General features: G+C 50.5%; 1 protein-coding gene across 1 annotated transcript in view; it reads right to left on the bottom strand.

Annotated features, from left to right (window-relative positions):
- Positions 1–7,971: 7,971 nt before the first annotated feature.
- ENTPD8 (ectonucleoside triphosphate diphosphohydrolase 8) overlaps positions 7,972–24,788 on the bottom strand; it is a 77,994-nt gene continuing 61,177 nt past the window's right edge. The window contains exons 5-11 of the mRNA XM_088459198.1: positions 23,174–23,324; positions 15,492–15,651; positions 15,133–15,363; positions 12,665–12,922; positions 12,319–12,429; positions 9,667–9,804; positions 7,972–8,406 (exon numbers count right to left, since the gene is read on the bottom strand). Coding sequence (XP_088315324.1) covers positions 8,191–8,406; positions 9,667–9,804; positions 12,319–12,429; positions 12,665–12,922; positions 15,133–15,363; positions 15,492–15,651; positions 23,174–23,324 — 1,265 coding nt within the window. The 3' untranslated portion in view covers positions 7,972–8,190. The remainder of the gene's footprint in view (positions 8,407–9,666; positions 9,805–12,318; positions 12,430–12,664; positions 12,923–15,132; positions 15,364–15,491; positions 15,652–23,173; positions 23,325–24,788) is intronic.

A 24,788-nucleotide genomic window follows, 5' to 3' on the forward strand; every position in this document is an offset into this window, starting at 1 on the left:
ATACTTATTATTTGCGTGTAAAGGTGTTTTCGGGAAATATCCTGCAAATAATAATTGATAAATAGGTCCCTTAGTCCTCTGCGGTCAACTAAGACTGTTCTTCACCAATAATAACATGAAACTACTTCCTTCTATAAACTACTTTCACTTTCATAGCAAGGAACTGGGGCGCCTGATTCAGAGCCGCTCGCTAGATGCAATCGCTCGCATCCAGCATATGCAAATTTGTCAAAGTGACGCCGTGGGAAGCGCTCGCTCGCCAAGGCATAAGCACGCCCACTTTGGCGGTGCGAGCGATCGCTCTGTGTATGCAGACACCCACTAGCGTATGTAGAGACGCCCACTAGCGCACATCTCCAGGAAGTGTTTTAAAACATTTGTACATCGAGGACCATCGGATGCGATCGCAGCACTTGTGGTTGCCTTACCCTACCGCAAGCACTGTGAGGACTTCAGTGTAAAAAACAGGTATGTGACGTGTACTATGACGCTGCCTGTTAATTATGCACGCCTTAAAAACGGCATTGAAACACCCAGGCACACCTGCGTTGGCACCTCCACTCCCCCGTTATTAGTGTCCTGCCCCTGTTACCACCCACAAACGACCTCTCCTGTCACTCATTGCACTGAGCTGTCTTTGCTGGGCGAGCGAGCGGGCTGCGATTGCACAGAGTAGTTTGTGCACACGCAGAACGAAGCATGCGCGTACGCATACCATCGGACCGCTTGCGAGCGCACAGCGCTTGCGAGTGGCTCTGAATCAGGTCCTGGGTGTGGCGTGGTGTCCATAAACCTGGAGAGACCGCCCACTCTCCGCGATCCACACACGAGTGCTCCTTCATGACACCCTACAGTAAATGTAATTTTGATATATATGCGCCATTCACAGAATAAGAACATGATGGTCTGCACTATGGGGAGTCAGCTATTTAAACATTTTTGGGATGCTCACCTTACATCCACTGTATGGGGTAAATTTACTAAGATGGGAGTTCTATTAAGAAGTAATGTTGCCCATAGCAACCAATCAGATTCCAGGTATTATCTTCTAGAACAGGGGTGGGGAACCTTTTTTCTGCTGAGGGCTATTTTGATATATATAACATTATTTGTGGGCCTGGTGCAGGCCACGCCCCCTCTGTGTGATGTCACACAGGGGCAGGGCCACAATCGCCAGTGATTACAACAATGCCCGGAGCATCCTGAGGATGCTTCGGGGAGCTGTAAGGGCAGCGGTGTGACCGTCTGTAGCGTCCTAAGGATGCTCCAGGCGGCTCTGCTGCATAGATTTTGGCTGCAGGGTGACATTCTTGGCACCCTGATAGCCAGATGAGGCTAGCAGAAAAAAGCTCAGAGGGCCAGACCAAATGATTCCGAGGGTCTTATACGACCCCTGGGCCTGAGGTTTCCCATCCCTGTTCTAGAAGGTGCTAGATAAATGAGAAGTAGAATCTGATTGGTTGCTATGGGCAACATCACTTCTTAAATAGAACTCCCATCTTAGTAAATTTACCCCTATGATTCAAAACTGCCATAACTGTGGGCAGCACAAATATTGGGAGTACTCGAGCCTCCGCAGAGCTGGCTCCTATACGTCTGTACTACTCCCTCGAACACATCTGGGGCTCTGTTATTAAAGCCTGTCTCCACATGGTTTAGTCATATTGTAGTATTGTGGCAATTCAGGAAATGCCTAATGCAGGATTCCGCAGTCTATAAATCTCAATGCTTAGTTTTTCAGTGCTAGGGCCCAATAGAGTACACCATCTAAAGATGGAGCTAGCATGTATAGCCTATGTGGCAAGCATCATCGGAGAGGGCCCCTACTGATCCCTTCCTGGCAGGCCCCATGCCCCTAGTTACCCTCCCTACAGGGGCGTATTAAGAGAGGAGGGGGCCCATGTGCACTCCCTGTGCGGGACCCCCTCCTCTCTCCCCGGAGGCCGGCAGCCGACTGACGCGGACAGCCAGCCACCGGAGCCTTAGTAGACTCCGGGCACTAGAGTGTGCCCGGACTCTACTGCGCTTGCGCAGAACTCCGGAAAATGGCCGTGGCGGCCACATTTCCGGCGTTCTGACCAGAGGGCCTGATTCAGAGCCGGACGCTCTGACAGAGCGCTCGCTCTTAATCAGGGCCGGGCTTCTGTTTTTTTTAAATGGCCTCCTGGCCGCTCACATAGCTGTGGGTGACCACCCACAGCTATTGCGAGAGGCCATGATGATGGTCGCGATGGTCAAGACCATCGCGACCATCGAGCTTGCGACGAGACCCTTGTGGTAGGGTCCCATGTCCGCAAGCCCCAGAGAGATTTCGGCTCTAACAGTGCCGAAATCTCTCCACTGACATCACTCGTGATGTCAGTGGGTCCGCCCCCAAACGGTAGGCGTTCACATGGGAATGCCTTCGTTTGGGCAGCCACTCCCCCGGCCCGCCCACCAAAGGGGGCGAGCTGTCACTCAACATCGACAGCTTGCCCCCATTGTTGCGAGACCCGGAGCGACGGATTGCTCGTCGCTAGCCGGGTGTCGCGCATGCGCATGATGGAGCCCGCTCCGCCATGCGCGTGCGCACCGGCCCACCATCGTCCCGGTTGCGAGCACGCAGCGCTTGCGACCGGGTCTGAATCAGGCCCAGAATCCGGTCAAAACACCGGAAAAATGGCCACGGTGGCCATTTTACGGTGTTCTGAGCAGCGCATACACCCGACGTGGGACCACGGACAGGTAAGTCTAAAATAATATGGGTGCAGTGTGTGCGGTGCGGGGCCCCCCTGGACCCGGGGGGCCCGTGTGCCCCGCACACACTGCACCCATTATAGATACGCCACTGCCTCCCTATCACTAATTGCTTCCTGCGTATACGCAGGCCAGTCACCGACCATGCACAGTTATTATTCGGGGCCAGAATTCGGATCGCTATCATTGTACTGTAGACTCTTATTGTTGTCCCAACATGGGTTCAATGGTAAATTGGTCTGCCACTTCATCTATTATTGCTGCAAATAGAGTCCCCCACCAGTTATTCAGTACCCCTCACCATTACACTGCCCACAGGACCCTACCGCGCGATTGCTTCATTGATATTACCGGCATTATACAGCACGAATTGCGTCGTTGCACCCCCGGATCGCCCACTTTTGCTTGTGTGTGCAGGTGGGCATGGGGGGGCTTGTCTACTCGTGTGGGGGGCCGGGAGCCTCCCAAAAATCAGATGCCCCAGGCTGTGCATGGAAGATCTTGTGATGCTTGCGAGTTCTCCCGGGCCGGAAGGTGACACACGACGCATCAACACTACGCTGTCAGGGATCGTCTACAAACTACAAACGGGGGCATGCTTGAACGATTATCGCTCATCGTTATAACTCAGAAACTGAACGATTTTTTGAACGATTGAACGATAACGACATCGTTAACGACAAATCGTTCAAAAAATCGTTACGTGTGTATGCACCTTTAGAATTTGCAGGTTTCCTTTGCAGGAGCAGTTAGCTCCATGTGTAAGGTGAGAGGTGATGGGTTCGAGTTCTGGGTATGATAATGTTTTGAAATGTATGCGTTAAATGAAAAAGGATGTGACTGGAGGGGAGGTGGCTAGATGGAGAGGGAGTTGGACAGGGAGGAGATAGGGGCGGCCCAGGTTCAAAGATGCGAAAGCTACAAGTGAGAATGGTTATAAACAGAAAATTGACAGGCACAGCCGAACAGCGCCCTACGGATCCCTGTCCCGTGGTACATGTCGCATCACCCTAGCTCTGTCTCACACATCACCTGTACAAGGCTTACATAAGAAAAACACATTACGACAATTTATTATTAATAATAAACTTTATTTATAGGGCGCCACAAGTGGTCCGCAGCGCTGTACAGAGGGCAAAACAATAAGACAGTACAGGATAAAACAGTACAGTACAGAGAACAGCACAATACAGTAGACAAGTAACAAATAGCACTACAACTCTCCACACAGCCACTGATGCGAGAGGTGCAATGGAAATATACAACATAAGCTGAACCTGTACCTATTAGTGAGGGTGCAGATAGCGGGTCTAGGTCATCAGAAACAAACAAAACAATGGAGGAGTGGACTCTGGGGGCAGAGGGCCTGATTCAGAGCCGCTCGTAAGCGGGCGCTCGTTCATTCGGAGCGATGTTCGCACATCTGCGCATGCGTATGGGTTTTAGTACGCATGCGCGAACCAGTCAGTGCGGTCAGAATTCGTGTGCTCGCAAAATAGCGAGTGCCTGCTATTTTGAGTGACAGGATGAGGCATTTGTGGGTGGTAACAGGGGAAGGTGCTTGAAAACGGGGAGTGGAGATCCGAAAGCAGGCGTGCCAAACGGTCAAAACGGGCGTTTAATGGGTGTGCATAATTAACAAAGCAGCGTCATTGACCACGTCAGTTGGGTGTCTTTTAGCCAGAACTGCTCGCATGATTGCGGTAGGAAAAACCAACCACAAGAATAGCGAGCAGTTCATTAGCCTTTCGATGTACTCGATGAATCTAATAAATAGCGGAGATGACGTATGATGCGAGCGGCCAGGGGGCGTTTTTATCAAAAAAAGTCTGCATGTTTTGTTCGCTCATTCAGACATAGAGGCGTCAACAGACCGCAAAGAGCGAACGGTCAATTTAAATAGCCAGCCCCTTTTTCTGGACGAGCGAGCGCAAATAGCGTCCGGCTCTGAATCAGGCCCAGAGAGCCCAAGGAGGAGTTGTAGAGTGTAGCTGGTGTGCACGAGAAGTTGGTGATGAGAACAGGAGGGAGGAGGTCCATGCTCATGGAAGTAGAGTATAAAGGGAAGGGGGAGACAAATGGAAGACATAAGTAGTGAGCAGGGGTGTTTCTAGAGAGGAGGGGGCCCATGTGCAGTCTCCGACACGGGCCCCCTCCTCTCCACCCGGCAGCGCACTGAGCTATGTGCAGCAAGCGGCGAAGTTATAGTCTCTGGGCACTAGAGTGTCCCCAGAGTCTATAGTGTATGCACAGGTCACCGGGAAAATGGCCGCCGTGGCCATTTTCCAGTCGTTTTACAGCGCCGGAACCCCCGCGCCGACGTGGGACTCCGGAGAGGTAAGTAATATTATGGGTGCAGGGTGTGTGGTGAGGGGCCCCCCTGGACCTAGGGGCCCGTGTTCCCCGCACACCCTGCACCCATTATAGATACGCCCCTGGGAGTGAGCCAGTGAGAGAGTTGGAGAGTGCTAGAGGGTGAGGTAGACTATGTGGTGACATGGTTACGTCAAGGACGGATATGCTTTTATGAACAGGTGGGTTTTCTGAGCCCGTTGAAGCAGTGCAGGCTGGGGAATTGTCTGATGGAACGAGGGAGATCGTCCAAATGATGGGGGGGGCAGCACGGGAGAAATCTTGGATTTTGGAGTGAGATGTCGTATTTAGAAGGGAGGAAAGCTGGAGGGTGGGAGGGAGTGTGTATGGAGATGAGGTTAGGGAGGTGGGGAGCAGGGGAGTTGGAGAGGGCCCTATACGTGACAGTGAGTAGTTTGAAGAGCGTTCTGTGGGGGAAGGGGAGCCAGTGAAGAGCTTGACAGAGAGGGGAGGCAGATGCGGAACGGCGAGAGAGAAAGATAAGTCTACCTGCAGCGTTGGGTACAGATCGGAGAGGAGCAAGATGGGAACTGGGGAGTCCAGTGAGGAGAAGTTTGCAGTAGTCGAGGTGAGAGATGATCAGTGAGTGGACAATGGTTTTGGTGGCATCCTGGGAGAGGAAGGGTCTGACGTGAGTGATGTTGTGGAGCTGGAATCGACAGGATTGGGCAAAAGATTAACTGTGGGGGGCGAAGGAGAGGCAGCGGAGTTGGGGAACCGAGGAGATAGTGATATTGGTGACAATGACAGAGAGGTCAGGAGGGAAGGAGACTTTAGATGGAGGGAAGACCAGTTTTGGGCATGTTGAGTTTGAGAAAGCGCTCGGACACCCAGGAGGAGATGACAGAGAGGCAACTGGACACCCGAGAGAGAAGGATAGGGGAGAGATCAGGAGAGGTGACGTAGAGTTGAGTGTCATCAGGGTTGAGGTGATACTGGAGGCCGAAGGATCTGATGAGTTCATCCAGCGAGGAGGTGTACAGAGAAAAGAGCAGAGGGCCAACTCTGGAGGATGCCTTTGGGAAGGATGGATAATGAGGGGGAGGTGGAACCAGAGGTAGAGACAGAAGGAGCAGTAGGCGAGGTAGGAGGTGAACAAAGAAAGGACGGTGTCAGAGAGGCCCATGGTCTGAAGTGTGCTCAGTAGGAGAGGGTACCCACAGGAAACCCACCACAGATATTCACCCATTGTCCAGCTCACATGTTAATTACCTTTGACTACATTGGCAAGTTCTGCAGACACCCGAGGCAGCGCCACTCCCCCCACGTATCCATTACTGTCATAATTCCCCAATTTACCCGCAGGGTATATATTTTTGAATACAATCATTTTAGCATATTGTTACTGTGAATAAGAGACTACAGTACTTATTATTACCCATTTTTTTTTACCCAACAAAATCCAGTTTTTATTGTATGGAACTTTCATATATGATGACCTGCCGCGTGCTGTCACGGTGCAGGTCATTCTCTAGGCCGCTTCCTTTACACTATACAGGATCTCACAGGGCATGCTTGGGCTTGTAGTTCCACAAAGGTTGGAGGGCCACAGGTTTTCCAAGCCCACTGTGTGCTATACATTTTCCCAGTGGTATTTCGGTTATATTATAAGTTTATAGCTGAAAGTAAATTTATATTTATTTATTATCTGATCCCTATTATTATCTTCCATAGCTGGGCCCTGATTCTGAGTTGGACGCAGTCGCGACCAACCTTGCGGCTTTTGTCGCAGTAGTGTCTGTGACTTTATGCTAACGCCGCTACAAAGCCCTTCCCTGGTGTACATCCCTGCGCCAGAATGTGCAAGGACTGAGACGCCCACTCGCAGCGTCTATAAATGCGTGCGTCTTTATATGCCACCATCGGTCGCATCAATGAAACGTGCACCAGACCTATGACAGAGGCAGTTTCTATGTATGAGCGTGACCTCTCATGCGAGCGACTGTGCGTCTTTCTGTACCCAGCCGCTTTCAGCGATGCGCCCGTGACACCCACATAAGACGCAACATCTCTTTTTAGCCACCTGCCCTGTTACCTCCCAGTCACCGTCTAGGAACGTCCTTAGGAATCGGTATGATATGCCGGCGGCTGAATGGAATCCCGACAGTGGAAGCCCGCATGGTGCAGAATCCCGACAGCGGTAGGTAAGTAACCTCCCCCTTCCCCCCCTAACCCTCCCTTGCTGGTGCCAGCCCTAACCTCCCTAGGGGGTGCCTAACCTCCCCCTGGTGTTGCCTAACCCTAACCCCCCCTTCCCGCACACTAAACCTAACCCTGACGGGGGGGTGCCTAACCCTAACTTCCCCCCAGTGGTGCCTAACCCTAACCCCCCTTTCCCTAGCCTATGCCTAACCTCCCCCCGGTGGCGCCTAACCCTAACCACCCCCTTCCCGCACACTAAACCTAACCCTAACGGGGGGGTGCCTAACCCTAACGGGGGGGTGCCTAACCCTAACCTCCCCCCAGTGGTACCTAACCCTAACTTCCCCTTCCCCTAGCCTATCCCTAACCCTAATCTCCCCACGTGTGTGGCTAAACCTAATCCCCCCCTTCCCCGGGGAGAGTGCCAGTTACTTACCTGTCCGGACGATCGGGATACCAGGGGTTCGAGCTGCCGACGTCGGTATCCTGTTCACCATCGGGATATCGGCGTTGGCATATAGCCGTGCGGCGGGATTCGGGCGCCGGTATATCGACGCCCGGCATCCCGCCCGCCGGCAATATGACTGCATCCCCGTCCTTACGTTACTGCTACCGTGCGTCTAAATGTGATCTGCGACTCTGTATGAACAAAATCAGGAGGCATGCGCAGAGGAAAAACAGCGCTCCACCGCGTCCCACTCAGAATCCGACCCCTTTAAACAGAAAAGTTATGGACCAAAACTAGAAATGTTCATGATAATCAATAATACGTCCCAGACTGAAAAAGAATATAAATACAGAGAAACATTTAAAACAGGTTACCTCGGTGTGCAGAGGAGGCCAAGCCATGTATCATATAAATTATTTATTAGATGTCTCTTAAGTGTTCCTATAGATCACCAATAATCCCGCGGGCTATCGCCATCCGTCCCGGGGGTCTCATGTCCATTCTCCTTGTCCTGCGCAGGTCTTCCGGCAGTAACAGTGTAACTGAGCGGCCACAAGACCCGCAGCCACGCTCAGCACGATAAAAAATATGGCAGACACCCAGATGTCATAACCGTGGGCCTTGAGCAAAGTGGGACCCTCTGACGGGATCTGATTGGTTAAGTTCAGCATGTACCCCAGAGTCCAACCAACGTCAGCATTGCCAGCCTGGGGGGCGACAACAAAGCATTGAGAGGTGCTTGTATACATTCTATATCAATGTTCTATATGATCACTCAGTATTAATATTCTATATCTATGATCTATGGGCCTGATTCAGAGCCGCTCGTAAGCGGCCGCTCGTTCGCTCCGAGCGATGTTCGCACATCTGCGCATGCGTATGGGCTGTAATGCGAATGCGCCAACCAGTCAGTGCGGTCGGAAATCGTGTGCTCGCTATATAGCGAATGCCTGCTAATTTGAGTGACAGGAGGAGGCGTATGTGGGTGGTAACAGGGGAAGGTGCTTGAAAACGGGGAGTGGAGATCCGAACGCAGGCGTGCCAAACGGTCAAAACGGGCGTTTTAAGGGTGTGCATAATTAACAAAGCAGCATCATCGACCACGTCACTTGGTTGTCTCTTAGCCTGAACTGCTCGCATGATTGCGGTAGGAAAATGCAACCACAAGAATAGTGAGCAGTTCATATGCCTTTCGATGTACTCGATTAATCTAATAAATAGCGGAGATGAAGTATGATGCGAGCGGCCAGGGGGCGTCTTTACAAAATAGCGAGCGCATGTTTCGTTCGCTCATTCAGACATAGAGGCGTCAATAGACCGCAAAGAGCGAGCGCTCTATTTAAATATCCGGCCCCTTTTTCAGAACGACCGTCCGCAAATAGCGTCCAGCTCTGAATCAGGCCCTATATGCACATTCTATATACAATATACATATAGTAACATTCTATAGGTTAACTGTCATAGCCTGTGAGTTGCAGGCAGTCACCTTTTAGCCTCTAGGTTTAAAAGACAAAACCAATCTGGATGGGCCGATTAAATTATTGCTGCTTTAAATCTATCGGTGAAATCACTGAAACCTGCAACGCGCAGCCTATTACATTCACTCCTATATGTATATTCTATATTTACAATCTATGGGGCAAATTTATTAATTAGTATCATTATAATTTCTTATCGACGCTATTCACGGCAATATGAAATTAAGCTTTGCCGGAATAGATTAAAATACACCGCCAGGAACAGGGGGTCCGAAAATAGCCCGTCCCCGCGGTACGGAGGAAATGAAGGGATCGCCTGCGTATATAGCCTAGGGTAAACATATATACGCTTTGATGTAGCAGGGAAAGTCCCTTAAGATTGATGGGTTAAAGCAACAGGTAATTGCTGATAGCAGGAGTGACAGATAACTTATCAGGCTGCAGATACCATTCATTATATTCCTCTATTTGCAGAATTACAGTACACACCTGCTTAGCGAAATGAATCTTGTTCCACGTCTGGCTGTCAAATTTGTACCCGTCCAAGAGCAGCGTGAGTATATAGATGGCGGAGGTGCAGTACTCCAACAGGCGCTTCTTATTCTCCAGCGGGAAACCGGCGCTAAGCTGGAGGCGGCAGACAGATGTGTTAGAGCGTAGGAGGAGGGCGCAGAGACAGAAAGAGATCAAGTGGACAGAGATAAAGTACCAAAAAATCAGCTCCTGTCACTTTACAGACTGTGCACCTGATTCAGCAAGGAATGCAACTGCGAAGGCAATAGCGATTACGCACGCAGTTCCACTGCGATAGTATGCTAATCCATTGCGATCGCCGTCGCAGCAAAACACAAGGACGCCCACCTTACCTTACACACATCCGTAATGTTTAGCAAGACTGCGAAACCATCGGTACTATGGAGTACCATCGCAGCCTCACGCACACTTGCACAAGCTCTGACCTTACTCAGGAATTGCCAACTTCATCGTACGCTATGAGACCTCAGGCTGCGTAGGGCATCGCAGTAGGTAATTTATGCACGTCCCTGTAACGGCGTTGAAATGCACTGGGATGCCTGCATTTCGCCGACCACCTCTATCACCACCCACAAACACCACTTCCTGTCAATCACTGTACGATGGGTCTGCGTTGTCACTGCGATGGCAGTCCCGATCGCAGTGGCCGGTTCGCGCACGCGCCCATTGCGATACACATGCGCAGAATGCAACAATCGGCCAATTGCGTGAGTATCAGCAACTGCGTTCCTTGCTGACTCAGGCCCAGTGTTTGAAAAAGCGACAGTTAGGACCTGATTGGTTGGTACTTTACATCCATCCACTTTATCTCTCTCCAAGGCTTAGTAAATAGACCCCAGCATCTCCATAGTGCTTATGTGATAGGTGACTCCTTTATATGTCATCATTTATTACTAATAAATAAGGCAATATTACTGAATATATACCTGCTAAATGTTGATGAAAAATGCAGCCTGGTTTTGTAGACATAATAATTACGATCAGGTCTATAACACCTACAGAATGCATATAAAACAGTGCAAGTAATTACCAGCTGTTATGTTTTTATTCTGTTAATAGATTATCATTAATACCAACAATTAGGACGTTTCACAGCAAATCACAAATCAATTTAGGGCTCATTCTGGTTCGGACGTAAGTTGAAACATCAACTGATCTGGGGAATATCTGCAGACTGTGCATGTTTCGTAGAAATAAATCGCCAACTGCGCATTACATTATGCATTTGTGCACGGGCCGAAGCTGCAAGTGCGGGCACAGCGATCCGTCTATTGACGGACCACCATAGGCGTCTTCATAATGGGTGCAAGGTGTGCCCACACCACCGCACACCCTGCACCCATAGTTAATAAATACTTACCTCTCCGCAGATTCCGATGTGCGAAACCGGCGCTGCAGAGCAGCAATAATAATCAGTGGGAAAATGGCGGCAGCCATTTTTCCGGTGACCTGCGCATGCGCAGAAAAGATGTCCCCGGGAAATTAGGCACGGGCGCCATTTTCCCGGAGACCCGCGCGAGCACAGTAGATTCTGGCATGATGCCAGAATCTACCACGCTCTGTGCACCGACAGAGAGGAGAGGAGCCCAAACGGAGGCTGCACTCGGGACCCCTCTTCTCTTAAAACGCCCCTGCGGACCACTCTTTTCACTGACATGTTGGCTTATTGGCAGCGACAAAGTGATGACACAGAAGTGATCTGTCTGGCGAGCGGTACAAAGAGGGCCAGGTCGCCATGGCTACCAGATTTTGCTGCCTGGCTACTAGATTTTGCAGTAAGGACGGGAGCAGATCCTCATCAGCTCCGGCGGAGATTTGTGCCTATAGTATTGCAGTGTTCATATCATGCACAGGAGTGCATGTGCTGAGTGTCGCCTGCGGTGACTGCTGTGCCTCTGTCCGTCCCGGCCTGCGCTGACGACTCCTCTCCATCCTGGCCTGCTCTGATCCCTGCTGTCTGTCCCAGACTACGCTGATCCTCCTGTACGTCCTGGCTGCCTACTGTCTCCTATCTCCGGCTGCATAGAGCTCCCTGGTAGTAGGGTCTATGCGTGGCCAGGGATTGCGGAGCGGCTTCAGAGGGATAGTGGTATGACCACGAGGGGAGGGGGGGTTTTGTTGTACTTTCTGGCACCATTATTTATGTGAAATGTGGTCCGTTATTACTGGAGGGTGGGGGGTGGAGCAGGGGAGCTGTGCAGAGCAGTGAGGGGGCCTCCATTTTACTGTATCCATTCAACCGTGACCATTTTGTGGACTAGTATAGTGTGTATAACACACAGAGCTGTGCTCCTCACTCACTCCTGTAATTTTTTTGGGTGGACGGTGGTCTGGCTTCTACAATCTCATCCTGGCTCCTAGATATTAGAAAAATTTGTCAAGCCCTGCCTTAAGAGAGACGTAAGGCGCAAATAGGGTTGAAGCTGCCAAAAGGATAAATGAAAAGGGTCAGACTAGATGGGCCAAGTGTTTCTTATCTGCCGCCAAGTTCTATGTTTCTATGTTTCTATGATGCGTCCAAATAACCTTAAAAATTAATATGATTTATCTTTCTCGTACCCCACTGACCCTCTGTTCTATATTGTACCTGATCAGACGTTACCGTACCTCGGTCCAATTGCTGGAGCAGTACTGCCAGACAGAGCTATTGCTCACACTCAGCGATTGTCCGCAGGTCAGGTTTAGGAAGCTGAAGGTGTAGTAGAACGCAGAGAAGGCCTGTGGAGAGACACAAGAGAATTGTTACCTGCATTCATCCCCAGGGCTCTGAGACTGCTAACCATTCCTGGTCAGTAGAAGGAGACATGATGGTCTTATAATTATTAGAATACTTGCTCATCTTGGCCAAACCCAAACCTTTGTACTGTGTACGTCTTGGACACTGGAGCAAGACGTACTAAAATTCTGCCCTACCCCCAGGAAGGACCGGGACACTACACCTCTTAGGACTTACATAGAACTCTCCATGCACAGGCGGCTGATAGACCCCGTCAAAGGAAAAGGATCTGTTCGAGTAGGATGAGAAGTTGAAGATCTGTCTGATGGACAACTGGCACTCGGACGGGTCCCCAGTCCCCACCACAGTGACGCTGGATCCTAAACCGCTGGGGGGTCTGGTCACACAGGGACTGTTGTAGATGGAGTCTAGTGAGACTTCGGCGGTGTAGCCTCGCGGGTAGCACGGGTGTGTAACATTTGTTGAACCTGTCTTCTACAAAGAACAGAAATAATTTTTTTCTTCGTTTAAAATTAAAAAAACAGGTGGAGAGCACAAAGGTAGAATTTCGGTGGGGGCACCGAAGGATTCCATCATCACTAAATAGTGATGCATTACATCCTTTGCACACAGATATGGCTGTAGGGCCCAGGCATATTCATACAAACCAAACAAGGAATATTTGGCATAAGCAAATATAGTTACTAAGGGGTCTATGTATTAGATAAAGTGTCCGGAGATAAAGCACCAACCAATCAGCTGCTAACTATCACTTTACAGGCTGTTTGAAAAATGACAGTTAGGAGCTGATTGGTTGGTACTTTATTTATCTCCAACGCTTAGTACATAAACCCCTTAAATGACAAACATTTTCATACAATCAGGGTCAGCTTCTGGTTGACAAGCAAGTTCAAATACCAATCAGTCTTTCCTTACATCAAACTAGACTGTACGCTGTTCAGACGAAGGGCAAGTTTTACTGTTCACTTAGATTTTGTCTTACTGTAACTTCATTTGTATTTCATGCATTGTAAACCTCTTAAAAGGGAGCATGCACCTAGACACAAACCCCATTAAATGACTAAATGCAGTCCTCAGATACAGTACTAGCCACCGAGTCCCCACCATTATCTCATAGCAGTCATAGGACCTGATTCAGACCCGCTCGCAAGCAAGCGGCCGCTCATTGCAGACGATGGGCCTGATTCAGACCCACTCGCGAGCGGCTGTCCGCTCGCAAGTGGGTCGATGTTCTGGACTGAGCATGCGCAGGACGAAGGGAGCTCCGTCGTGCGCATGCGCCAGACGCGACGAGCGAAAGAAAGTCCTTCGCTCGTTGTGTCCGATCAAAGGGGGCGTGCTGTCAATGTTGATTGACAGCACGCCCCCTTTGGTAGGCGTGCCGGGGGCGTGCCTCCCTGACGGGGGCGTTCCCACGGGAACGCCTCCCGTCAAAAGCCGGCCCACTGACATCACTAGTGATGTCAGTGGGAGTGATTTTGGCTCTGATAGAGCCAAAATCACTCCGGAGCTTGCGGTTGAAAACCTCAACCGCAGGCTCCGGCTCGCAATTTCGATGGTCGCGATGGTCTCGACCATCGCGGCCATCAAAATGCACGCTCGTATAGCCTGTGGGTGGTGACCCACAGCTATACGAGCGTCCAGAAGGACGCTCCATTTTCATGGAGGCCGGCCCTCATTCAGAGCGTGCGCTCTGCTCAGAGCATACGGCTTTGAATGAGGGCCGATGTTCGCTAATGTGCGCATGTGTGTAGTTCGCACTGCGCATGTGCAAACTAGTACGAGTGAACGGAATATGCTCACTCGCCCTGCCATGACAGCCCAGTAGAATGAGTGACAGGAGAGGCCGCTTGTGGGTGGTTACAGGGGCAGGGCAGTAGTAACAGGGGAGTGGAGTTGCGGACGCAGGCGTGCCAGAGTGTTTCAACGCCGTTTCTGAGGCGTGCATAATTATCAGGCAGCGTCATAGTACACGGCACTTGGTTGATTTTTACACTGAACTGCTCGCAGTCCTTACGATAGGGTACAGTCAACCGCAAGCACTGTGGTCTGTTCCGATGGTTCCCGATGTACCGATGGTTGTATATACTTCCTGGAGTTGACGTACGCTAGTGGGCGGATAAAGACACAAAGTGATCGCTCGCCAAGATATAGTGGGCGTGCTTATGCCTTGCCGTGCGAGCGGCTGCCTTGACGTCACTTAGCTGAATTACCATATGCTGGGAGCGAGCGGCCGCATCTAGCAGGCGGGTCTGGATCAGGTCCATAGTTCAGAATGAAACTACATAGGATGAGTGATGTGTATTGTTCTCTGCACCTGCTTGGGCTTTACTATCTCAGACAGAAATGCTAGAGGCATAAATAGTCCCAGGTCACCCCCCCCCCCCCCGTCTACGAGCAGCGACTGTAAAAGGTGGTTGCATTAGAGATGGTGGATATCAAGCAATGTGCTACACAGGCATACTTAGGGGAAACTTCTAAAGAGGTGTAATGTGTAGGTATTCCCCATAGCAACCAATCAGCTCCTAAATATCATTTTATAGATGCACTTGATAAATGATAGCTAGAAGCTGATTGGTTGCTTGGGAAATGTCTTCATTTGTCCTCTATAGAAGACCTGATGAATCCCCCCACAGAAGAATACAGGGATGTTGTCGGAATTATGTGAACTCTATATACCGTACCTCTATGAGGTGTGCTAGCAGTCTCTTCAGCGCCTGGTCTTGGCCGTAGCAGAGATAGCTGTGGGTGTATATGGTGTAGTCATAACCATATAGTCTGTAGAACATTTCCGTGCTTTTGTCTTCAATGTCACCTTGGGGCTGGAAGGTCATTTGGGTGGAGGCTCCTCCAAGGTCCATGGCCCCAAACAATTGGGCTTGCTTGGGATGTATCCAACTCTGTAGGTATGAATACTGGAGCACAAGGGAAAGACAATCAGGTCATGGGTTAGTTTGGCCAATGGCGGTGGTAGATAGGAAGGTGGGCGATAGTTTGGCCAATGGCGGTGGTAGATAGGAAGGTGGGCGATTTAACCACTGACCTTTATAAAGGTGCCCAGGAGATAGTTCACTGTGATCCAGCCTAAGGATCCTTCCTCTTTGCCGTCTAGTATTCGGGCTCCCTGGAAGTTCACTGGATACTTGCTGAGAGTTTTTGAGACTTCGTCAAATATGCTCTGAGTTTTGGTCTGGTTCTCCAAGCTGTGAATATAATTAGGGTCTGGCTGTAAGTCTGGCCAATCAGAAAGAGTGAAACAGGCACAAGCCCATCTACTAATCTGCACTGAATCTTGTGTATAACTCTGTGTATTATATATTATATATTGCCAAGAAGGTTAAGCCAAACAATTAACTTCTGAATCTGCTGGACGAGGTATGTAAATAATTACTGATATTACTGAGGCAGAGTCTTAGTGAAGACAACTGGCTTTAAAAGGGACCCTGCTTGATAACGGGTAGTTGTGAAACTGACCATGCCAACGCTTACCAGAATCAGTATGATACACCGCCGGACGTTAGCCCGGCAGATGAAATACCGACGCTGGAAGGCAGGCAGATGGAGATCTGACAAGGTAAGTATAGAGGCTATCCTTAACCCTCCCCACCCCTTAGGGGTGCCTAACCTTAACCTTCCCCCAAGTGCCACACCCTAACCTCCCCCCACCCCCCTCCCCGCACCCTAAACCTAATCTTCCCCGGGGGGGCGTGCCTAACCCTAACCTCCCCCCGGGGTTCCTGACCTTAACCTCACCTTCCCCTAATCTAACCCTCCCGAGGGGGGTGCCTAACCCTAAGTCCCCCAGGGAGACCCTAAACCTATCCCTCCCGCCCCTCCCGTGGCTCTACGCTCCCGACGGCCGGCTTACCTACGATCGGTATGACTGGCGCCGGGATTTCGGCGTGAGGCTAATGATAGGCGTCGGTATTTAGATGCCTATCATTAGTCCCATGCCAGGATTTCACTGTCGGGAAGCCGGCGGTCGGCATTTCGACCGCCGGTTTCCTGACTACATACCCGCTTACCCTATCTGTGCTTATGTAATAACAGGTCAGGTCAATATATAGAAATGATGCATTCCGGAGCTTGGTAAATTCAGCAATATAAACTATGAGCTCTGCTTTTGCAGACAAATACAAAGGGACAGCAGCAAATATCTTCTGCTACATTTGCAGCTGTTTCACCGTAGATATACCCAGGGGATACTTAATATTGTGGGAAGTGGAACCTCTGCTCCTTTTTTTATCCTGCAAATACATGTTGATTAATCAGCTTCTCAGTGTCCTATTTAACAAGTATTGTGACCCCGACGTGAGAGGTCTTTCAGTGCAAGATAATCTATTTTTCTTACAAGCTGGAAAAACTTATCTGGAGTCAAACACAGATGACATCATAATATACTTATCAACAACTGAGCGGGGCCATCGCACACATCTCCACACCAGAGCCTGCCATGACTTGTGGGGTCAGAGTTGACATGTCGATTATTCCATTAGTGAGATCTCGATGACCCCAGCAAAGAGGCCAACAAGAACTATGTAATCTTCCTGATTAGTTGATATTTAAAATAGCACATGCCCTCCAGCAACATAAACTGATCTATCCTTCCGGCCTCCTTTTTTCCGTTTTAGCCATGCATATATATCATCGGGCAGAGCTGTTGTCCCTGGGGTACAAGACAGTTCCATTGTGTTGTGTGCATGGGATACAACTGTATCCAGATATATTAAATTGTTGACAGAGGAGTGCGCTACTGCACAGACTACAGTCTTCCTGTTCTCCAGGGAGGCTTCATGCCCTGTCGCAAGATGGCCGCCATGATCACTACTGAGCATGTGCTAGAGCCATCTTGTTTTTATTGTGTAGAGTGACATGGAGGGAGACAGAAGTCTCCTAATTAGGTCCTATGATAGGCCTGGTTAATAACTGCATATAAACTTGCTGTTCTAACATCCCTGCACCACTACCCGTTTGCAGCATACACTCACCGGCTGGTGAGCTATATCGAACCCTGCTTTACTCAGTGTGCATGTAACAGTGAGTACGGCTGTGCCTGCTATCTCTCAATAAACCAACACCACCAGTAAAGTAACTGGGCTGTTTATAGTGCGAGTCATCCGCTGGTGTGTGTCTAAATAACTCTGCAGTATCAACATCTGCATATATAGATAATTTCCAAAATAAATAGGGTCGTCCGGCCCTGAGGATCACTGTCCTGGATGTGGGGGCAGGGCCTCCATCAGCTAGGGAATGCGGGATTCTAGTTCCGGGCCCGGTCACTCAGAGAAGGGGGGCCTGCCCGTTCCTAACGCCCTCCCTCCTGTCCCTACCACCCATTCACCAGCCATTAGTACCCCCATGCAATTGCAGTGACAGGGGGCCCGCTGCCTTGTACATGCTGTGGCCGCCGCTGTGCAATAAAGATTTATTTTTTTTTGCGTACCGGGCCAGCGCGCGTGTCATGCTGCTGAAAGGAGACGAGGAGCCGTGGCCCGCAGCGTGTGAGGAGCATCCATGCCAGCCAGAAGACAAGGTAAGTGTCATGTCCTGTGGGGCTGGCAGAAACATAAGAGGGGCTGGCTGGCAGAGACATAAGGGAGGGCTGGCTAACAGAGACAGAAGGGAGGGCTGGCTAACAGAGACAGATGGGGGGCTGGCTGGCAGAGACACAAGGGGGGGCTGGCTGGCAGAGACATAAGGGAGGGCTGGCTAACAGAGACAGAAGGGAGGGCTGGCTGGCAGAGACACAAAGGGGGGCTGGCTGACAGAGACAGAAGGGGGGGCTGGCTGGCAGAGACATAAGGGGGTGCTGGCTGGCAGAGACATAAGGGAGGTCTGGCTAACAGAGACAGAAGGGTGGGCTGGCTGGCAGAGACACAAGGGAGGGCTGGCTAACAGAGACAGAAGGGGGGGCTGGCTGGCAGAGACACAAGGGGGGGCTGGCTGGCAGAGACACAAGGGGGGGCTGGCTGGCAGAGACATAAGGGGGGGGCTGGCTGGCAGAGACATAAGGGAGGGCTGGCTAACAGAGACAGAAGGGGGGGCTGGCTGGCAGAGACACAAGGGGGGGCTGGCAGAGACATAAGGGGGGGCTGGCTGGCAGAGACATAAGGGAGGGCTGGCTAACAGAGACAGTAGGGGGGGCTGGCTGGCAGAGACACAAGGGGGCTGGCTGGCAGAGACAGAAGGGGGGCTGGCTGGCAGAGACATAAGGGGGGGCTGGCTGGCAGAGACAAAAGGGGGGGCTGGCTGGCAGAGACATAAGGGAGGGCTGGCTAACAGAGACAGAAGGGGGGGCTGGCTGGCAGAGACACAAGGGGGGGCTGGCTGGCAGAGACACAAGGGGGGGCTGGCTGGCAGAGACATAAGGGGGGGCTGGCTGGCAGAGACATAAGGGAGGGCTGGCTAACAGACAGAAGGGGGGTTGGCTGGCAGAGACATAAGGGGGGCTGGCTGGCAGAGACATAAGGGGGGGCTGCTTACAGAGACAGAAGGGGGGCTGGCTAACAGAGACAGAAGGGGGGGCTGGCTGGCAGAGACACAAGGGGGGCTGGCTGACAGAGACAGAAGGGGGGGCTGGCTGGCAGAGACACAAGGGGGGCTGGCTGGCAGAGACATAAGGGGGGGTTGGCTGGCAGAGACACAAGGGGGGGCTGGCTAACAGAGACACAAGGGGGGCTGGCTAACAGAGACAGAAGGGGGGCTGGCTGGCAGAGACACAAGGGGGGCTGGCTGGCAGAGACAGAAGGGGGGGCTGGCTGGCAGAGACATAAGGGAGGGCTGGCTAACAGAGACAGAAGGGGGGCTGGCTGGCAGAGACACAAGGGGGGCTGGCAGAGACAGAAGGGGGGGCTGGCTGGCAGAGACACAAGGGGGGCTGGCTGGCAGAGACAGAAGGGGGGGCTGGCTGGCAGAGACATAAGGGAGGGCTGGCTAACAGAGACAGAAGGGGGGCTGGCTGGCAGAGACACAAGGGGGGCTGGCAGAGACAGAAGGGGGGGCTGGCTGGCAGAGACATAAGGGGGGGCTGGCTGCATCTGAGAACCCAAAAAACAATCATTTGTCTTCTGCGCTGAAAACCCCAAAACGTGGAATGTCTCCAAAATAATTGAGTCTGGGCAAATTATTATAATGATTTAACCAAAACTAGTATTGCAGAAATACCGGTATAACCATATTTAATTACTCTAATAATAGTTATCATTGAAACACCAGTAACATCTGTTTTAAATATTATAAAGACAAATTGGCAATAGACCGACTTTGTTATCTTGATTCAATGAAGAGAGTCTTTGTTAGGCAGGTAAATATATACAGTATATCAGCAGCAAGTAATGGCTTTCAGAGCAGAGCTTAGTAAAATCTCCTGCGCTGTGATATGTATATTAGCAACAGGGTCATATATCCAGTAGCAGAGATAGAATAAACACAGGGTGAAGTTATACAGATAAGACAGTCTTACAGAACCCAGCAGACACACTGTGGAGATTGGGGTAATTTACTAAACCGCTGTGTTTTCTGCAGTGGTCCCATCAAGCAAAAGCGGCAAATTATTATTCATTATTTCTATAGCTCTAATTATATTATGCAGCGCTGTACAGAGAATATTGCTCATTCACATCAGTTCCTGCTGCACTTGAGCTTACAGTTTAAAGAGCATATTGATTAATTAGACCCGATCAATTTAATGTATGGTTGTATCTATAGTGGGGTGCCTAACCCTATAACCCTAACCTCCCTCCCTAGTGCCTAACCCTAACCTCCCCCAGGGGTGCCTAAACCTAACTCACCCCCCCCCGCTCTCTAAACTTATCCCTCCCTCACCCTAACCTCCCCCTGGGGGTGCCTGACCCTAACTCCCCCTTCCCCATGCCTAATCCTAACCCTCTGGCCACCCCTGCGGTAACAAAAGAAACCCCCGCAGCGGGGGGGTGGCGACGCGATTCAAGCTGACTCGCGTCATTTTGGACCCGCCTTCGGCTTCACTATGCTGGTAATCTCGGCATTGTGTAACAGGGCAGGGGCCAAAATTACGCGATCACGTGGCCGCGTCCCCGCTCCGCCCACAAATGCTTGGTAAACTGTCCGGCCCCACCCCCTTGTGCTAGCCACGCCCCCCTGCTATTCCGATCTGTCTGCTCCCTCCCGGAAGGGGCAGCCAGAATGTCGGCAACCCTGATCTGCACGCCCACAAGATGCTGGCAACACTAGCCACTCCCACATGACCTCTGATAAACACACACCGACTGTCAATCACTCTGCATCCAAAAACTCACTACGGTCACCGTTGGTAAAACATCACGACACATGCGCAGTGCAAAAAACATCGGTATAGCATCCACCTCTAACTCTAAGAGTAACAATCCCACAACGCAAGAGTGTCAGCTCTTACGTCACGTGATAACACTGTCACATAACTAAGCGATATGTACTGGAGCCTGGAGAGTAAAGTTGGAAGACGCAATAAGTGATGTTCTAAGCCTTGGAGAGAGATAGAGTGGAGATAGAGATAAAGTACCAACCAATCAGCTCCTAGCTATCATTTTTCAACCACAGCCTGTAACGTGACAGTTAGAAGGTGATTGGTTGGCAGTTTATCTCTCTCCACTTTATGTCTCTCCAAGATTTAGTACATCTCTCCCGAAGAGAGATAAAGTGGAGAGAGATAAAGTACCAACCAATCAGCTCCTGGGCGGGATGGATCAAAGCCAATTCTGTGGTCAAACCTCCGAAAATTATTTTGTTTGTGGCTTGGCCACTTACCGCATATGCGCCAAGCCCTGGAATGCCATACATGGGCTTGGACGCGGTGGGCAACTAACCTATGGGCTTCTAATGGCACTGCCCTTTGAGAGGGATCCAATCGTATCACTCCCCTGTCTCCCAGCACTCCCACGCAGTGCGTGCGTCACTCGACGCATGTGCAGAAGGACTCCCGGGTTCTAAACCTGGAAATCCTTGTATCGCATAGGACAACTGTTACCGGGGGTGACATCCTTTGTGATTTTCTTCAAGCATACGACGTTATTTATGTGTACGATGAGTGGCGGGTTGCGTTGCATTCAAAATCCAATGCGTCCTGCATCCCGACCCCTAACTGTCATTTTTCAGGATGTGTTTGAAAAATCCATTTAGTAGCTGATTGGTTGGTACTTTATCTCTCCAAGGCTTAGTACAAGGGTGGATCCAAAAGTCGGTGTCCTGACGTAGTAGTAGATGTCGTCCCATATTGATTTTCTATATGTATGTACTAGAGGGCTTAGTAGAACACTGTGGAAAATTACAGCACAATTCTTTTATTTTTGTAGATATTGAATAATAAAGGGAACAAAGGCCCTGAATCAGAGCCGCTCGTTAGCGGCAGTATGTTCGTTCCGAGCGATGTTCGCACATCTGCGCATGCGTACGGTTTTTAGTACGCATGCGCGAACCAGTCAGTGCGGCCGAATATCGTTTGTACGCTATATAGCGAGTGCCTGCTATTTTGAGTGACAGAATGAGGCGTATGTGGGTGGTAACAGGGGAAGGTGCTTGAAAACGGGGGTGTGGAATTCGAACGCAGGCATGCTTAAAGGTCAAAACGGGCGTTTTAAGGGAGTGCATAATTAATACAGCAGCGTCATTGACCACGTCACTTGGTTTTTTTTAACTCAGAACTGCTCGCAAAATAGCGGTTGAAAAAACCAACCACAAGAAAAGCGAGCAGTTCATACGCTGTACGATGTACTCGATTAATCTAATAAATAGCGGACACGACGTATGGTGCGAGCGGCCAGGGGGCATTTTTATCAAATAAACGAGCGTATGTTTTGCTCGCTCGTTCAGACTTAGAGGTGTGAACAGACCGCAATGTGCGAACGGATCATTTGAATAGCCACCCCTTGTTTTTGAACGAACGACCGCAAATAGCGAACGGCTCTGAATGAGGGCCAATATCACTAAAAGTTGGGAACAACATCACTAGGGTCTCTATTCATTGGCCCGAATTCAATTCAGTGCGATGGTGAATAGCCGTGGGAGGGAGCTCCCGCAGCTATTCAGTACACCGCGCTGTTTGCCTTGTCGGGAATTGGTTAAGTCAGAGAATGCCAGGGTTAAGTCGCGGTAACCGGCATTCTCTGACTAAAGTGCCGGGGCGCGCGGCTGTCAGCGCCACGCTAAGCCGGCAAACAACTGCGCGTCTGGCACTTTTGTCGGATTTCTCCTCCCATCCCCAGGGGGTTGCGAGAAGAAATCCTTTAGCCGCCCAAACAGCGCTGTGAATTGAATAGCTTCGGGAGCTCCCCCCTGGGGGTATTCAGTATCGCACTGAATTGAATTCGGCCCATTATGTTAATTATCGGACCCCGATAATTAACATTCCAACTCGCCGTGAGCGCCGGGGCAATTCATCATTGATCCGGCACGGGGGTGGCCTCACGTGACCAGCAGCGGCGGCGCTATACAGACTGGTGGCACAACATAGCACATGCGCACTACAAAAACCAGCAGGAGAATGGTGCATGTGCAGTAGCCAAGGCTATGTAGTTTGTGGTAAGCAGAGGTGGTGCTATGATGAATGGGGTGGTACAATCATGAGACAGCACTTAACCATAATAGTCTCACGTGCTAGAGATATGAGATGCCCTCGCCATAATATTATCTACATGACCACAGAATGTACAGGTACACTTAGACTTTGGAGTCTGCCAGTACATAACATTCTCCAGGTTCTATCGGACTCACTTCAGAAGCCTCATTCCGGCTGTCGCTCCCAGTGAGGTGGTGGTCTCCTTGTGCTGCCCCGAGGGGATTATGGTCAGCGCCTCATCCATGCAAGGCTTCAGTACCTCTCCAGCCTGAGCTGGGTTATCGGCGTATGCAGACAGCCCCGGACCTACCAGCAAAATAACACAATACATTTATGTCAATTTCTTATATAATACGTATATGATATACATTAATCTGTTGCTAATTCCCTCATAAGGTCAAGGACCCTCTAAAATCCAGGATGAATGGGAGAACATAGCTGTAGGCAGTGATTCGTGGACAAACTATATAATATACATCTTGACAGTCCTTGGACTGGACAGAAACGTCGATGACTGTACTTTTACTATGACGATTTAAAATAAAACCAATATTCTCATGAAATACTTATGAAGTCTGGTGAGTGCACCCCTATCTTTTGGAAATTATATATATATATATATATATATATATATATATATGTGTGTGTAAAACATACCCACCTTCATAGGACACGACAGGGTTGCATACTAACTAAGAACATTGGGCCTGATTCAGACCCACTCGCGAGCGGCTGTCCGCTCGCAAGTGGGTCGATGGTGTGCACTGAGCATGCGCACGACGGAGGGAGCTCCGTCGTGCGCATGCGCGAGACGCGACGAGCGAAGGACTTTCCTTCGCTCGTTGTGTCTGATCAAAGAGGGCATGCCGTCGATGTTGATTGACAGCACGCCCCCTTTGGTGGGCGTGCCGGGGGCGTGCCTCCCAGATGGGGGCGTTCCTCCCAGACGGGGGCGTTCCCAAGGGAATGCCTACCGTCAGAAGCCGGCCCACTGACATCACTAGTGATGTCAGTGGGAGTGATTTTGGCTCTGATAGAGCCAAAATCACTCCAGGGCTTGTGGTCAAAAAACCCGACCACAGGCTTCTGGTCGCACTGGCGATGGTCGCGATGGTCAAGACCATCTCGACCATCATCCTGCACGCTCGTATGTGCTGTGGGTGGTGACCCACAGCTATACAAGCGTCCAGGAGGACGCTCCATTTTTATGGAGGACGGCCCTCATTCAGAGCGAGCGCTCTGCTCAGAGCGTCCGGCTCTGAATGAGGGCCATTATGTGCAATTACAAAAAGCAGCCAATCAACTACAAGCTTAAATGATTCAGTTCAGGTTAGACAATGAAAGCACATTTCGGATTGGATGCTACAGTATGGATTATTTGTACTCTCATGGTAAATGACCTGAATTCTTCATTATTGCAGGACAATTCAGGGCAGCAGGTGACACCTCCTAACAACAGTATATAAATATTATATATAGGCCATGTGGTCAGATAGGGTAGCACAACCGACGGGCTCCAGCAGAACAAGCGGCTCTACAGCAGCTGGGAAACCACAGTGGATACGGCCTTTTCCATCCTAAACAATATAAAAATAGGCATCTTCTCATCAGTGTGATCGCTCCCCCCCCACAATCAGAGGAGAGGAGACTGCTGCATCTGCTGATCAGCGCCAGCAGTCTCCCACTGAAGCCCAGCACACAGCAGCCAGACCCCTCCAACAAGCCCGGGCTGGGTAATTAGTACCCGTTCTCCCCTCCTCTCAGCGCCTC

The sequence above is a fragment of the Taudactylus pleione genome, unplaced genomic scaffold, assembly GCF_031769625.1.
Source record: "Taudactylus pleione unplaced genomic scaffold, aTauple2 ptg000897l, whole genome shotgun sequence".
Taxonomy (NCBI): domain Eukaryota; kingdom Metazoa; phylum Chordata; class Amphibia; order Anura; family Myobatrachidae; genus Taudactylus; species Taudactylus pleione.